The following is a 17,108-nucleotide window of genomic DNA, read 5'->3' as shown; positions in this document are numbered from 1 at the left end:
GTGGATTCTTTTTTAAAATTGTCTTAGACTATTTTAAAAAAGATTCTATCCAAAATAAATTAAAATAAACCATTTTAAAAAATTCTATACTCAATACTTTGAAATTTATTGGGCATAGAATTTTTTAAAATAGTTTTACTTAAAAGTATTGAGTGTAGAATATCTTAAAATGTTTTACTTCAATTTATTGTGTGTGGAATAGTTTGAAATGGTTACAATATAAATTATTGCTGGTGCATTGGATTCATGGTTACAGTATACTATGGCTGGTACAATAACTTAAAATTGTTACAGTGGAAGGCATTTTACCTCACAGGCTGCTCAGTATGTTAGTAAATTCCTGGGCATCCCTTGACATCTCCACTCTAGTTACAGGACCCAGGCCTCAGCAAAAGTGGAACACATGAACCAAACTTTAAAAATACAGCTATCCAAAATTTGTCAGGAAACCCAACTCCCATGGCCAAAAATGTTATCAATAACCTTAGCCAGAATTAGGGCCCTGCCTTCAAGGAAATTGGGACTGTCACCCTTTGAAATAATATATGAGAGGCCCTTTGTTGCAACTACCCTCCAGGACTCCTGCAAAGGGGAAAGAAATATTTCCCAATATTTGCATAATCTGGTGCAGGTTTTGTCTTCCATCTCTAAACAGGTCCAGTCTGCTCTACCTGGCTGCTGATGCGCCATCACTGGCTGAACCAGGTCAGTGGGTAAGAATTAAAGAACTGTTTCCCTGTTTGCACTGAACCCAGGTGGTCCATACCTCGCCAGGGACTCCTAAGCACTCCAGTGACCGTGAAGGTGGAAGGCTTCAAAGCGTGGGTTCACGGATCAAGAGTCAAGCACGTTGGTGAGCCTTCTGAATGGTGACAAGCCCAGCATCTAGATAGACTCAAGCTGAAACTTCACCACACTCCAGCTTCCCCCGCTGACCTGTTCTCCTACATGGCCTAGACACACGTTGAATAGGCTTGGTTTGCTGTATTTGTTGTGTTTGCTCTTTTCTTGATTTGCTGTGGTGGTTTCCCCGCAAGTTCCTGGGACAAGGAAGAGATGCAGCCCACCTTTACTTTGGCTCAACAACTTGTCTTAATGCTTTTCATCCTAGGGATTTCTACACCCAAAGCTGTAGTCTCCCAGTCTCAGTGTGAGCAATGTTTGGTCACTACCCACCACGGAAACAAGGTCACAAAGACCTTCGTCTACCATTCCCACTACAATTGTAAGGAGCAAACCACGTCCTGTGTCCACAACACCATCACTTATGAGATTTGTCCCAATAATGGAAACCCCATATGCTTCAACCCCCAAGGCTCCCAGTTCGCCCTGGACGTTGAGATCACTGGATATCAAGAAGGTGGAGTTGCTCAAGAAGGTGGAGTTTGCAGGAAATGCAAACCTAACAACTGCTGCCTACAATTTGATGACTCTCTTAAAGTTGTAGAGGAGTCAGCTGCCAGAATAAGGAAACTTACACATGTCCCAGTGCAGATTTGGGGTGGGGCAGCTGACTTCAACTCATTTGGCGGAATCTTCTCTGGTTGGAAAAGGATTGGGTTTCTAGTGCTGTTAGCTTTGGAGGTCTCCTTCTCCTCTCCTGTTTCATTGCTCTGATCCAGTGTGGTAGTCCAGTCCACCCTCACTGGGGTGACAGTCATAGCCTCATCAGTGTCTACTCACTCTCCTGAGAAACCGGTAAAGGTCATGGTTCTCCAGACCATCCCCAAAGAGTTCACCCGCCTGGTCAATCATTGACAGGAAGAATCCTGTCCTGAAGTAAAGGGAGGAATGAAGGGATATAATTATATAGTTATTGCAAATTAGTCCTAATTTAATTCGTTATATCTTGCTCCTTACTTTTTTCCCTGTTTCTTGTTTCTTCGCTGACGCCAGAGACAGCCTTGCTCAATAGATAAGAAGGGCAGAGCACAGAGCTGTCCAGGGTTGACTCGAAATAGACAAGGATACCAATGCACAAGCATACAAGGAATGCTCTATAGATAAGAAAGGCACGGACAAGGGATGCTCTATGGATGGGTAACTAACTTTTGTCTCTGATTGGCTACATGAATGTATAAGATGTTCGACACATTCTTCTCAGGTGAGGCTCTTCCTTGAATGCTTGTTGCTTGCGTACAGTGGAACTGTCCACCCAGCTATTTTGCTTTATTAAATAAAAGCTGTTACTTTTTCCAAGCTTCTGCTTAAGTATTTTTTTGGAACTTTGATGACTTGAGTGCATTTTGGACCTTACAATGTACATCAATAATACATTCCTCTGTTTATGGTCATGAAGCCTGCCTATGCCTTTTTGGGGCAGATTCTTAGATCACTTCTTAGCACTCTATTTAAGATTTATTTTTTTCCCACCTAAGCAGACATATCAAACTCAAGGCCCGCAGGTCAGATCCGCCTGTGATGTGTTTAGATTGGCCCACAAGCAGATTAGTAATAGGACGTGAGTAACAGCAAAGAGGCTCCCAAATGCTCCCTAAACACCACTCTGTTTTTTGGTTGTTCCTCTAGCTGTCAATGATTCTCTTAAAGGGGCTGCTTGGCTTCCAGAGCTGTGGGGTCCTGAGATGTTACTTTTCCCCCCCCCCCCCCAAATATTTATCAATTTCACATATACATTCACAATTATATGATCTCATAACTGTTATTAATAATATGTATTTATAACAATTTTTCCCCTACAGTTGACAATATACTTGAAGATTGCTTTCTTAACATCCCATAGATCCATCTTATCTTACAACGGTCCTACTTCTTCTTCCCTCCCTCCCTCTTTCCTTCCCTCGTTTCTTCTCTCCTACTCCCCTTCCTTCCCTCCTTCCTTCCCTCCCTCCTTCCCCTTCCCTCCTTCCTTCCCTCCTTCCTTCCTTCCCTCCTTTCTTTTCTCCTTCTCTCCTTCCTTTCCCCCTTCCTTTCCTCCTTCCTTCCCCCCTTCCTTCTCTCCTACATTCCCTCCTTCCTTCCCTCCTTTCTTCTCTCTTCTCTCCTTCCTTCCCTCCCTCCCTCCTTCCTACCCCCCTTTCTTCTCTTTCTTCTCTCCTTCCTTCCCTCCTTTCTTCTCACCTTCTCTCCTTCCTTCCCTCCCTCCTTCCTACCCCCCTTTCTTCTCTTCTCTCCTTCCTTCCTTCCTCCTCTCCTTTCACTTCTCTCCTTCCCCTTCCTCCCCTTTACCCTTCCCCTCTTCTTCCCATTCCTCCCCTCTTTCCTACTCTTACATTCCCTCCCATTCTTCCTCTGCCTTTCCCTTTCTCCTATTCCTCTCCTTCCTACTGAGATGTTACTTATAATGAAGGTGCTTCAGGGCCAGGAATGCAGTCTCTAGGTAGCCTTTCTTTCTTTCTGGAGCTGAGGTCACAGCGGATCAGTGCTGGGGACTTGCCGAGCAAGCACTACAGTTCTCCCAAGGGCAGAGGGAGGCGGCTTCCTAGAAGGTCAGGCCAGATGGGGAGTGTGCCTCCCTTGGACCTTGTGTTGGGTAGGTAAAGCGATTGAGGTTGGTAACACTTCGGCTGTTCCCAGGACATCAGAGTCTTCAGAGCAGTTCTGGGCCTCAATCCTTTACTCTGCTCCTCCCTTTATCATGGATTCCTTGGGTGCTTCCTGGCCCTCCTTCGGGAGCCTCTCCTTCCCAAGGCATGACAGCCCCTGCATGTCTCAAAGCAGTTTGACCCCGAGCTGATGCCTAATGGACTGTGAGATTTAAAATCTCACAGGAACCAACCAAGGCAACCAAGACTGACCTCGATTTGCAGGATGGATGACATTAATGTATTACCTACGCCCTGCATCACAGGCCTTAAGAAGAGGCATGCAAAGGGATGATCCCTGCATCCGATTCCCACCGTTATCAACCAGATATGCTGATAAGTCCACAATCTGCTTGTGTGGCTCAGAAGCAGGTATTGAAAGGCAAATGTCTCTGAAGATGATAGGCAGCCATTATGACTAGTAACCAGTGATATATATTTATTATTTCAACTTATATAGCTGCTCGTTTCAAATACATGACCTGGGAGCTTATACCAATTAAAAATATGATAACAAAATCGTATACACATAGAGTGTATATTCCATAAATTTGAAACTGTCTCTCTCTGTGTGTGTGTGTGTGTATCGTCATCTTTGAGATCTCTAGATTCAAATTCCATCGTTTTTTCATGTACTAAGTTCTGAATTTCTTGTAAACTCTATCTTATCAAATAGAGGACTTTAGGTTCTATCATTGCTTGAAACAGAGAAAAAGCACTCTCTTATCATGCTGAAGTGAAATCATTAAAGGAGTTTATATAACCTAATACTTGGTCAGGCCCAAATTTACTTACTTTTAGCCAGCCCAATACAGTTTGCACCTTCACAGTTTTAACCAAGCTTGAATGCAGAAATATTAAATTATTGTACTGTTCTTACCTAAGAATTTCATGTACTCTATACGGTTCTCTGTAGTTCTTGTTCCGGTTGTTTAAAGGAAGGCCATATCTATTTACTGTCCACAAATTAGAGTTTTAGTGAGGGCAGGGGAGAGCCGGAGGTTAAAATCAGATGGGGTATTATCTGGGAGCAAAGGACAGGGAGAGAATTGTAAATAAGGCAACTAAACAAATAAGTTCATTCATACATAGAACCTATTATTGAATTTTACCTTGCGTGTTTGCACCAAACCATAGTGTCTGGCCTGAGAAGATTACAGTAGCAGAACAGACATATTTTAACTGAATCTATCACTCGATTTAAAAAATAGCATTAGGTTTACCTTTTGTAGCTTTCTTCATAATATAGCAAAAAGGCCATATAATCTCCCACCTCAGTATTAAAAATTAGAAGTGCTGTTATAGAGCTGGAAAATAATCTGTGTTCTCCTTCTTATTCAGCCATTAGCAACCTTCTTCTGGGTTCTTTTGAACATATTCGACTAGATTCTGCTTCAGCACACTCTTCTCCAATGTAAAAGTGTCTCGTGTGTTTTGGTTTACAATTTGTATATTATGGCTTGGTGGGTGCTGATTGATTTACACCAGGTTTTAGGACTGGGAAAGGTAAGGGAAAGTGTGAGATTGTATCTTTTATTATCAGCCCTAATGGTTCCACATTAACATGATGTACAAAGAGCAAGACTGTATTCTTCACATTAAAAAACCATAGCCAAATTAACTAAGCAGGGCAGCCACTTGCCCCTTAAGGTAGCTAACAACAGGTTGAAATTACAACAGACTGTTAAAAAGCTATGTATAACTGGTCCTTGAGGTTATGACTGCTGCCCCCTCCCCGCAGTCACGTGATCACATTTTGGGCGCAAGGCAATTGGCTTGCATTTACCACTGATTGTAGCATCCTGTTACCATGGGAGCACAATTCGTGATGTTTTCACCAGCTTCTGGGTTTTCTTGCCAATATCAAAGCCCATTTAGAAGAACAGATTTGCTTAACAACATGTAATTCATTTAACAATCAGAGTGGCTCACTTTACGACCATTGTAAAAGCAATTGTAAAATCAAGTCTGGTCATGAGGTGCTTTGACGTACGACTGCAATGACTTATGACTGAAATTCCAGGCTCCAATGTGGTTGTAAGTCAAGGACTACCTATACACAGAGTGAAGTAGGCAAACTAAACTCTATAATAGGGAGTCTCCAACCTTGGCAACTTTGTGGACTTCAACTCCCAGAATTCCTCAGCCAGCCCTGCTCTATAAACTCTCCCAAATAGATCCTCCAGAAAAGTGCCTATGTGTTATATAAAAGCAGCACCATGTTTTAATAGAAGAGCCTAATACCAATCTAGCCTCCACCATAATAGGAATTACTCTCCCCATTTCAACAGGGATTATGTAACCGTTTATAAATTCCCCTGATAGCCCCTTTTCTCCATTCAATTCAGCAGCTGTTCAAACCATTCCACAACTGCCCTCTGCATAGTTTCGATAGATCCCAATGAAGGAAGAAATGCTTCCCATGAGGCCCACAAGCCATGGAGAAAACTTTCCAGCCCAGAGAATTCCTGGAGGCAACCAGTGGATGGCATTGGCAAGGTCAGCCAGGTTGCTGAGGATGGCCAAGACTTGTAGGCGCATTTCAGCTCTTGTTTTCTGAGAGAAATCTCTGCAAGCCAGACAGGGGGAAGAAAAATACATTCGCTGAGCTTATTTGTTGCTATCAGCACTGGAGGGAGAAAACTAAGGGTTTATCTTTGCCCTGAAATAAGTTTTTATTCTTGGCAACTACTGAAGCATTCAAGAAGAAATCCTCATGTGGAAATGGCATCCCCCACCCCCCCGAGCTAAAATTCTACTTTTGTCCCAAACAGAATAATAAATGTGTACTAACTGGACTATTGATTTGTTACCATCAAAAAACAGCAGCATGATCCAAAAACAGCTTGGTTTATTAACTAAGTTTTGGACAGCAGATACTAAAAGAAGGAAGGAATAATGTAAAGGAAAGTTAAAAAAAAAACCAGGACATTTTAATACACATTTCCTTAACCTTCTGGATTGACTCTTAACTTTTCTGGAAAGGGTTCAGATGTGTGCCTTTATGCCAAATGGAATTTATCCCTGTTAATTGTTGAGGGGGAAAATGCTTACAAGGCAGGGAGTCATACCTGGATTCTGTATGCTGCTTTCTTCTTAGGAGTAATAAAATTCGGAGAGCTCTGGAATGAGAATGTAAAGACAAAATTTTAGCTGCAGGCCATATTTCTGGAGCAGAAATCCTTAATGTCCTTAATATTGCTTGAATTCTGTTATACTGCAGAACCTTCTTGATACTCCAGACATATGGAAAGTGGAAAGCATAAAGACTTCCTCAATCAGAATCCAGCTTGGAGGAAGGGTAAACTGAGTCCCAATGATTCATGTATTTGAAGATTTAGATTCCAGGTAGTCATTGTCTAGTCTTCTCCCTTCCTTCTTTCCTACCTACCTCCCCTCCTCTCCTCTCCTCCTTACCGTGCAATTCCCAGCAGCAGAGAAAAGCCCCAGAGAGTTGTACTGAATGTCCACCACCTACTTGAGTTGGCATGGATAATTTCAGCATCAGCAGCCCAGGCAATATGCTCACAGGGGTAATAAAGCTGATCAGCTATGTTGTTGAAGATGGAAAGCCAGCGCATTGCTGTATCTTTCTCCTGAAATGGGATAGCAAGCAAGCTTTAAGTGTTGATTTCTCCATTCCATCTTCTCCTTTCTTCTGGTCTCTGGTCACTAGACCAGAAGTGAGCATTACAGTTTGGCATTTAGATGAAAGATTACCAGTACACAAGCATCCTAAGTTAGACCTGAGATTCGATCAGTACTACCATAAGTATTATTTGCAAAACATCTTAAAATGGAGCTTCTGGGCATTCTGAGTCTGAGAATGGTCTATATATTTTAATAGTAAGTTTATTACAATTAAAAAGATGAAAAACAAACTAAAAAGAATAAAAAAATGCAATAAGGAAAATATAGTAAAGAAAAAGGAGAGCATATAAAGAAATGACTTCCCCCTTCATCATAACTATCAACGTTTGTAACTTATCAACCCTTGAAATAGAACAAATGTTCTCTTCTGATATTTCATGGCTCTTATCTACAAACAAATCCTTAAAACTTTTTCATTCAGTCCTGATCAGCAAAGGTCCATTAAAGGTTACCAGAGATGATAATATATATTAATCTTGATCAAATAAACTTTATGTTCCTTTCCTTTTTAAACTTTATATTCCTTTCCTTTTTAAAAGTAACCACTTATTTCAAGCTGCACTTCTTTTTCTATCTGAAAAGTCCTCCCTTCCCAGTATTTTCAATCATCTCAATAGCCTTTTTCATTCAGAATTTCATATAAAGCCTAAATTATAAATAGAAGAAACTCTATAACCTAGACTGTAAAACAGTAGAATTTGTTACTAAATTGAGAGATGGTTGGATTCAGTTGGATTAAGTTGTTCTCCAATGTTCTTTACAACTTGTAACAAGGTCCTTGTAACTGAAATGCTTTGCAAGTCTCACATACAGTATCCCTGTACTTCCATGAAACAGTGATGAGTAAGAACAGCTGCAGATAACCAGAAAGCCAGCGGGGAAGGGCCGTACAGTAGTAAGTGTTGTTTGCTCTAAGTGACAACATGATTTCATCTAAACAACACTGTTTAGATCTGATAGGGAGGGAGGGGGAGAGAGAGAGAGAAAGAGGGAAAGAAAGAAAGAAAGAAAGAAAGAAAGAAAGAAAGAAAGAAAGAAAGAAAGAAAGAAAGAAAGAGAAAAGACCTGTAAGGTCTCTTCTGGCCTATAAGTCTATGTTCTGTGATATTTTTGAACGGCAGAAAATACTACAACAAATATGAGTATTGTGATAAGAACATCTAGATTTTTGTTTTCAATTGTTCACCAACAATATATTCAGAGGCATATTTCCGTAAACAATGTTAAATGTTCACAGAATAAAATAGAATAACAGAGTTGGAAGAGACCCTGGAGGTCTTCTATTCCAACCCTTTACTTAGGCAGGAAACCCTACCCCACTTCAGACAAATAGTTATCCAACATCTTCTTAAAAACTTCCAGTGTTGGAGCATTCACAACTTCTGGAGGCAAGTTGTTTCATTGATTAATTGTTCTGTCATGAAATTTCTCCTTAGTTTTAGGTTGCTTCTCTCCTTGATTAGTTTCCATCCATTGCTTCTTGTTCTACCCCCAGGTGCCTAGGAAAATAGTAGACTCCCTCTTCTTTGTGGCAACCCCTGAGACATTGGAATACTTCTATCATGTCTCCCCAAGTCCTTCTTTTCATTAAACTAGGCATACCCAGTTCCTGCAACTGTTCTTCATATGTTTTAGCCTCCAGTCCCCTAATCATCATTGTTGCTCTTCTCAGCTCTCGCTCTAGAGTCTCCACATTTTTTTACCTCGTGGCGACCAAAACTAGATGCAGTATTCCAGGTGTGGCTTTACCAAGGCATTATAAAGTGGTATTAACACTTCATGTGTTAATGTATATCCAGGGATTTATATCCAGGGATGGGTTTTGCTTACTATGGCTTGCATTCATATTCTAATATCTTTCTTGCTTTAGGACAGTGTTTTTCAACCACTGTGCCGCGGCACACTAGTGTGCCGTGACATAGAGTAAGGTGTGCCGTGGGAAAAACACCTTATATATAGTCAATATAGGCACAGAGTTAAATTTTTTAACATTTTCTAATCGTGGTGTGCCTCGTGATTTTTTTCATGAAAAAAGTGTGCCTTTGCACAAAAAAGGTTGAAAAACACTGCTTTAGGAGACCCTGGACCAGGATAAGATTAGACTTTGTGTGTGTGTGTGTGTGTGTGTGTGTGTGTGTGTGTTTTGCAAATGCTCCTATTAACATTCAAAGCTTTCAACTTTGTGGACAACATCCACTTTCTTGCATGTCTTACCTTGTTCCCCAGTCCATACTGACAGCTATAGGAAAGCATGGCTAGGTCGTCAAAAAGGCGTAGAACTGTTCGACAGTGACTCAGTTGTGCTGAAACAGCCAGGAGGCCTTGGCCAAGGGATGGTTCTCCAGGCTGTCTTCTGGCCACCAAAATTCCACCAGCCAGCCGGCAGCCATAGCAGATGATGCGTATCTTATGTAGGAAGATTGGTTATATAAAGCATTATTACCATTTGCAAATTATATTTTTTATTAAAGAGCCATGTATCCCCAGAAAGGTAAAGTTTGGAGTAAGGCCAAAATTAAAATGTGTTCTGTAGTGTAGACCATATTTTTTCATATCCTCTTACTATTGGCAAACACTTTACAAATATCTTTAAATTGAGAGGGTTAATTTCAAAGATAAGCTAGCTTTTTTCTCCTGTCCCGATTTTTTTTTAAATAATTGGTTCCTGTTTTACTAAAATGCTATACATCTCTGAAAAAATATATTTCAACTTATAGTGTACTAATTTTTAGAGGAACATGATATGATAAAATCTATTCTTTCACGTATGTGAAGGTTTTAATCATAATTTGGAGAACAAGGGATTGTGCTACATTCGATGCTAGATTTGAGGGCCTCTGCAAAAGATCATTGGGGGGGGGCTCACCAATATGATATCGTTAGAACCTCAAAATATATGTACTAGGTACTAAAAGTTTTGTAATCTTTAACTGGGTAGAACAGTGCATCATAGAGCAATGGATTTTGAACTAAGTTATCTTAAATGGGGCAATTTACACAAAGTGTCCACAATCTGGGACTTATGATCAGAATTAAAATTCGCCAAATGGCATATAACATTTTATAATAAAAATGATCATGACACAGTTTATGACACAATACAAAATATCATAAAACATTAAAACAAGAAGCAACTGGTGGAAACTAATCAAGGAGTGAAGCAACTTAGAACTGAGGAGAAATTTCCTGACAGTTAGAACAATTAATCAATGGAACAGCTTGCCTCCAGAAGTTGTGAATGCCCCAACACTGGAAGTCTTGGATAGCCATTTGTCTGAAACAGTATAGGTTTCCTGCCTAGGCAGGGGGTTGGACTAGAAGACCTCCAAGGTCCCTTCCAATTCTGCTATTGTATTCTATTGTATTATTCCCTGTGCTATGTTCAACATAGGCTTCTTTCAAGGCAGATATATTTTTGAATATCTCCCTGAATTTTTAATAACTTTTCAAGTACATTCAAAGTTCCGACATTGTTGAAAGCACTGAGGAATCTGGTAAGGAAATATTTCTGAAACGATAATCCAAAGGGTCACATGGTTTATCTAATCCCAACTGTAGTGGACAGGAATCTTTTAAATATCTATACTGTGCATAAATTAGAAGTGGAAGACAAGTTAGCATATAAAAAAAATTGCTAGAAACCTAATTATTTGTTAGTGCCTTTTTATCAAATTTCATGCTTTCTACTTGTTTTGTGCACTACATTTTGTGTGTACATTTTACCGGCATATGTGAATTTTAAATACATCATGAGAAACAGGCTTACAGATCCAGTGTTAAATAAAGATATAAGCATACAATGCAACAAACACTGTGATCTCAAAATGTGCTTTCCTTCTTTGGGATCTCTCTCTCTTTCTCTCTCCATCCCCCTCTAGGAGCAATCCAAATTATAAAATAACACAGGGTTCCCAGTTCTTCAAGATCTTGGAGTCACAATTCAGCTTTTTTCTATATGGTGCTTCTCAGGTCCAGAGAACCATAAACCTCTGAGCTTGGTTGTTTGCTTGCAGACTGTTTCATTATTCAAACTATTTCATTACTCAATTACCCAAACGTAACCTCAGCACTGATGATGTTACTTAGTATGAATAATGAGACTCTGCAAGAAAACAGCCAAGCTCAGAGAGCACCAACCCAAGTCATTTCAACCCGAGCTAAACATATTCTCCTTTATTGGGACCATAAACCTTACGACTCTGCTAAAGTACCAGCTTGAGGAGGGCTGCATGAGTAAGAGAGTGTAGGGAAACTGGTAGTGCTCCATTACGAGAGGTTTTTAAGACGAGACTAGACAGTCACTTATCTGAAGTGGTAGAGGTTCTCCTGCTTGAGCAGGAGGCTGGATTAGAAGACGTCCAAGGTCCCTTCCAGCTCTATCCTTAATTCCTAAATAGAGTAGATGCCCAAATTCGTCTCTATTGGGAGTTTTGATGAGTTCCAACCAGCGCTCCCCAAGTGTTCTGAATTGCAACTCCCATGGCCACGCTAGCGGTGGGTGCTGGAAGTTGTAGTCCGTGGATTTGGGAACTTTCTCTTCGACGCCCACTCTCCTTTTGCTTCCCACAGCTAGGGTATCATCTAGCTCAGGGGTGTCCAACCTTGGGAACTTTAAGACTTGTGGACTTCAACTCCCAGAATTCCTAAGCCAGCAACGCAGGCTGAGGAATTCTGGGAGTTGAAGTCCACAAGTCTTAAAGACGTCACGGTTGGACACCCCTGCTCCAGCTTTCTCTGCTTTTTAAATCCCCTGGGCAACCCGAGGGGAATCCCAGCGAACAGAAAGCACCTCCTCACCGCTCCTCTTAGCCCCCTCAAAACATCCCCCCCGCGCGTCGATCTCCCACCCTCCTCTCACCACTCGATCTCTGCCCCGGTAGGTTTCCAATACGGAGACCAGGCCACTGAAGGGGGGCACCGCCGCCATAGCAACACTTCCGGGCTGACCTCTGCTCGTCCAATCGCGTCACCGGAAGCCGAGTCGGGAGGGAATAAACTACAAGTTCCAGGAACCAGCGCGAGCCAGTTGGCGGGAATTTTGCCGCCGTTAGGCAGTCTGGTGGTGTCTTCTGAGGGAACAGGGGTAAGTAAGTAATCTTATGTGGTTGGAGAAGGAATGAAGGTGGTTATGAAAGGAAAGAGATATCTTCTTTCTTTGTACGTTTGTGTGTTTGTTTGTGTTTTTGTGTGGGTTTCTAATAAAGGAGAATAGTTGTACCTCAGAGTTGATATGAGGTAACTTGTGGCCATTTTTTCCCCACCATGCTGCATCCTTCATGGTTATGTGATCAGAATTCAGACCCTTGGCAAGTGGCATGTCCTGGCAAAATTCACTTAACTGTCTTGTTTAGAAATGCTGGGCTTAGTTGTGATGGTAAATTTCAATTCAATTGTATAGAATGTGAAGGATGTGTGTCTTTGTTTTATTTTTATAGCTTTCTTTTTTTAATTGAAAATTTTAGAAAAAAACTTTTACAAATGTTTACCTCCCCCCCCCCCGGACTTCCCAGAACAAATACAGGGTATAAATCTTTAACAAAGATGTTCTAAAATAAACTTAAAGATAGTAAGTATCATCTTTTATTTGAGCTTTAACTCCTCTTTGCTAGGCTAACTCTAAACAGATTATATCATTCCTTCTTTCTTCGGTCATAAACTATCTGGAATTTCTTAGTCCCATATTTATTTTAAGTATAGTCAATACATCTTCTCCACTCCAGTTTATATCTCTCATTTGAGTGATCCTTGAGATATGCTGATATTTTAGCCATCTCTGCTAAGTTTGTTACTTTTAATGTCCATTCTTAAATAGTAGGCAAATCTTCCTTCTTCCAGTATTGCGCCACCAATAGTCTTGCTGCCGTTATTAAATGCAAAATCAAGTTAGTCTCTATAACTGTACAATCGGTTAATTATACCTAACAAGAATAACTGAGGGGTAAACTTTATCCTTTTTTAAAGAACATTTTGCATAATCCACCATATTTTTATCCAAAATGCTTTAACCTTTTTACAAGTCCACCATATATGGTAATATGTAGCATCAACACAATCACATCTCCAGCATTTAGGTTGTAAATTCGGATACATGCAAGCCAGTTTTTTAGGATCTAAATGCCAATCCTTCATGGTTATATGATCAGAATTCAGACCCTTGGCAAGTGGCATGTCCTGGCAAAATTCACTTAACTGTCTTGTTTAGAAATGCTGGGCTTAGTTGTGATGGTAAATTTCAATTCAATTGTATAGAATGTGAAGGATGTGTGTCTTTGTTTTATTTTTATAGCTTTCTTTTTTTTTATTGAAAATTTTAGAAAAAAAACAAATGTTTACCTGCCCCCCCCCCTAACTTCCCAGAACAAATACAGGGTATAAATCTGTAACAAAGATGTTCTAAAATAAACTTAAAGATAGTTAGTATCATCATTTATTTGAGCTTTAACTCCTCTTAGGCTAACTCTAAACAGATTATATCATTTCTTGTTTCTTCAATCATAAATTATCTGGAATTTCTTAGTCCCATATTTATTTTGAGTATAGTCTGGGAAGTTATCATCCAGCCCTCTCCCAGAAAAATGAAATATCCTAGGAAATATTGAAAAGGCAGAATATTTCTCTGGATGTGAAAAGAAAGAAACATGTTTTAAAAGACAGAATAGTTGCCTCTAACTTCCCGCCCATCCACACTTTGTCAATAGGCCATTGAGAAGGCCAGGCTAGCCCACTTTGCATAATAAAGACTTCCCCACTGCAGCTGTAGGGGGAAGGGATATTACTCAACTCTCCACATGGCATCTGAGAACTCATACCTGTATTCAAAACAGCCTAGAGAGTAGCCCCCTGCATGGCACCATGGGAGTCTGACAATAACCAGAATACATTACTTACACAGGAACAGGAAATAGAGGTGGGACTAAACAGGGTATAAAACGCCTAGCAAGCCTCTTCCTCAGCCCTTCTCTTCTTCTCCATCAACACTGAAACATGTGATCACCTTTTCTGTTCAGGGCTCAAGCCATGTGGTCCTGTCCAACAATAAACCGTCTTTCCAAGCAGCCTCCATGTCTCCAGTGTCGTCTTCCCCACTTGAAGCTGAACCCAGAAGGACATTTCTTTCAGCAAGTCAATCCATCTTCTCCACTCCAGTTTATATCTCATTTGAGTGATCCTTGAGATATGCTGATATTTTAGCCATCTCTGCTAAGCTTGGTACTTTTAATGTCCATTCTTGAATAGCAGGCAAATCTTCCTTCTTCCAGTATTGCGCCACCAAGTCTTGCTGCCGTTATTAAATGCAAAATCAAGTTAGTCTCTATAACTGTACAATCAGTAATTATACCTAACAAGAATAACTGAGGGGTAAACTTTATCCTTTTTTAAAGAACATTTTGCATAATCCACCATATTTTTATCCAAAATGCTTTAACCTTTTTACAAGTCCACCATATATGGTAATATGTAGCATCAACACAATTACATCTCCAGCATTTAGGTTGTAAATTCGGATACATGCAAGGCAGTTTTTTAGGATCTAAATGCCAATCCTTCATGGTTATGTGACCAGAATTCAGACGCTTGGCAAGTGGCATGTCTTTGCAAAATTCACTTAACTGTCTTGTTTAGCAATGCTGGGCTTAGTTGTGATGGTAAATTTCAATTCAATTGTATAGAATGTGAAGGATGTGTATCTTTGTTTTCGGCGGCGATCCTTGTGAACCAGTTGGTCGTTGAAACTGGAAGTAATTAACTTCCGTGAACACCGGTACCGGTCCTGGCCCCTGTCGCTGCAAAGCGCCCTTGCCAGCACGTCACAGCTTGCTCGCTCCCCTGCCCATCCGCACTAAACCAGCTCAGCCTGCTGCTCATTGATTGGCTGGAGTCCAGCCAATCAGTGAGCGGGCTGGAGGCGAAGCGTTTAAATTTAAAAGCTTCACGCTTGACCTCCATTTGAAAACTCCTTTCGCCTTCCAGGAGCTTGCTGCTTCCCCCTCAGGTAAGCAACTAAGCCCCGGCGGTGGCTTTGGGTGGGCGGTGGCAGCCCAACTTTCACGAGAAAAGGCCTTTAGACCTTCAATAGCTGTAGCCGCGGGCTGGCGGTAGCCGCGGCGGCCTAGCTTTCCCCGCCCCTGCTGTCCAGCCTCCCCTGGCTGGCTAAGCCTGCCAGGCGACCTGCTTAGTGACCCTAGCCTTGTTCCTCCAGTCCAGTGTCTTACCTGTTCCTGCTGCCTCTCTGCCCGCCTGCTCCCTGTTGTTTCCATCCATCGCGACGAGGATCCATCGCATCGGAGTTTTGCTGATTCTGCCTGCTGGTAAGTGACCTGGGTTTTTTTTAATTTTTTAATGTATTTTAAAATAATATTTTATTTATTGTCCATAGGATTTTTTAAAATAGTTTTATTCTGTGTGGATTCTTTTTTTAAATTGTCTTAGACTATTTTAAAAAAGATTCTATCCAAAATAAATTAAAATAAACCATTTAAAAAAATTATATAGTCAATACTTTGAAATGTATTGTGCATAAAAAATTTTTAAGTAGTTTTACTTAAAAGTATTGAGTGTAGAATATTTTAAAATGTTTTACTTCAATTTATTGTGTGTGGAATAGTTTGAAATGGTTACAATATAAATTATTGCTGGTGCATTGGATTAATGGTTACAGTATACTATGGCTGGTACAATAACTTAAAATTGTTACAGTGTAAATTTCTGCTGGTGGATTGGACTAATGGTTACAGTATACTCTGGCTGGTACAATACCTTAAAATAGTTACAGTATAAATTATTACTGGTGGAATACTTAACAATGGTTTTTAAGGACTTCTTTTATTTATAGAATATCTTTTTAAAATTATTTTGGGGGGAATTTTATTTTTTAATTGTTTATAAAATATATTTACTACAAGAAATGTTCCGTTTTGCAAATGTTTTCTTTGTGATGCAATATGTTCAGACCAGGTTTACGTGTCTCAAAGTGGCTGCTTTTCTATGGGCAGACCAGGTTGGTGCAAGGCAGCTTTGCCAGATTTAGTGTGTTTCACCCTCGTTTAGGTAATTCTGAGGTGCTTGATGGTTCTGTGATCTCCTGTCCTTTATAATTTCCCACAATGCCTTGATGGTTTTTATTCCAGTGACTTTGTCTTTCCTGTCCTTAGGCTTAGGGGAAAAAAACTGGTTTTATTGGCAGTCTTTTTGGGGGGGGGGATTCTTATTTTTTGATGTTTTCCTGGCACTGTCATAGTTTGTGTGTTGGTGTGGGTGGGTGTGTAATGTCCCGCAGTTATCTACGCATTAATAATGAGCTAGTAATATTTCCTTATACATTCCTTATACAGACTATAAAAAGCTACTTGTGCACACGCCCCTCTTTGTAGAAGTCAACACATGGACATTACCGTGAGCTTGGCAGGCTGGATTGCTGCCAAGCCTTATCTGTGTTTATTGCTGCCTGAGTTTGTCTAGTTGCTGCCAAGGTCCTTATCTGCTTGTTCTGCTTGGCTTTCAGCCACCGAGGTTTTGGTGTCTTGCTATTAAAGTACATTCCAGTTAAGCTTGTCTCGGCATTCGTTACTGGACGGAGGAGGGGGTCAGAACAGGTAAGTAATTTATTTATTTCATAAATACATAAATTTTCTTGAATTTAGCAGACAGTACTCGTATTATTTATATTTTATAATGGCGGCAAAAAGTCTAGCACCGGCCTTGAAAGTGACACTTACGACTTACGTTACGGCAAATTCAGAGGAAAAATAATACAAGTTAGTATTGTTATTATTTTTGAAAGAAATATAGGATTAAAATTAAAATAATTTTTAAAATATAGTTACTGTATAACAATCAAATTAATTTAATTTATAAACTAACAATAAAATATGTTCATGTAATTATGTACCTACTTACTGTGTTTTTAAGCAA

The 17,108-nt window shown here is 40.3% G+C and overlaps 1 protein-coding gene and 1 long non-coding RNA gene across 5 annotated transcripts; one reads left to right on the top strand and one right to left on the bottom strand.

Moving 5' to 3' along the window:
• Positions 1–249: 249 nt before the first annotated feature.
• LOC116523192 (peroxisomal membrane protein 11C-like) lies at positions 250–12,144 on the bottom strand. 4 transcript variants are annotated; one of them, XM_032238293.1, is made up of 7 exons: positions 12,055–12,144; positions 9,411–9,602; positions 6,963–7,141; positions 6,617–6,667; positions 4,426–6,114; positions 1,479–1,774; positions 250–1,040 (listed from the first exon to the last, which is right to left on the bottom strand). In XM_032238293.1, the coding sequence occupies exons 1-5, from the start codon at positions 12,121–12,123 to the stop codon at positions 5,901–5,903; spliced, it is 705 nt and encodes a 234-aa protein (XP_032094184.1). In that variant the 5' UTR covers positions 12,124–12,144; the 3' UTR covers positions 250–1,040; positions 1,479–1,774; positions 4,426–5,900. The 4 variants fall into 4 exon arrangements, with proteins under 4 accessions (XP_032094184.1, XP_032094179.1, XP_032094191.1 ...); XM_032238288.1 differs by having other exon boundaries at positions 250–1,774; XM_032238300.1 differs by lacking the exon at positions 1,479–1,774.
• A 48-nt stretch (positions 12,145–12,192) lies between these two features.
• On the top strand, positions 12,193–16,730 carry LOC116523247. Its single transcript, XR_004257059.1, has 3 exons — positions 12,193–12,279; positions 15,397–15,505; positions 16,699–16,730. It is a non-coding gene; the product is annotated as an uncharacterized LOC116523247 (long non-coding RNA).
• Positions 16,731–17,108: the final 378 nt, after the last annotated feature.

This window comes from Thamnophis elegans, chromosome 1 (assembly GCF_009769535.1).
Source record: "Thamnophis elegans isolate rThaEle1 chromosome 1, rThaEle1.pri, whole genome shotgun sequence".
NCBI classification, from domain to species: domain Eukaryota; kingdom Metazoa; phylum Chordata; class Lepidosauria; order Squamata; family Colubridae; genus Thamnophis; species Thamnophis elegans.
This window is presented reverse-complemented; position numbering and strand designations above follow the sequence as displayed.

Excerpts from the sequence above, each read along its gene's own strand:
- LOC116523192 (XM_032238288.1), bottom strand. The coding sequence starts at position 12,123 with ATGGCGGCGGTGCCCCCCTTCAGTGGCCTGGTCTCCGTATTGGAAACC. Across the intron at positions 9,603-12,054 it reads ACCGGGGCAGAGATCGAGTG|ATACGCATCATCTGCTATGG; the intron begins GTGAGAGGAGGG and ends TTCCTACATAAG. Across the intron at positions 6,115-6,616 it reads AAGCAGCATACAGAATCCAG|AGATTTCTCTCAGAAAACAA; the intron begins GTATGACTCCCT and ends TCTGGCTTGCAG.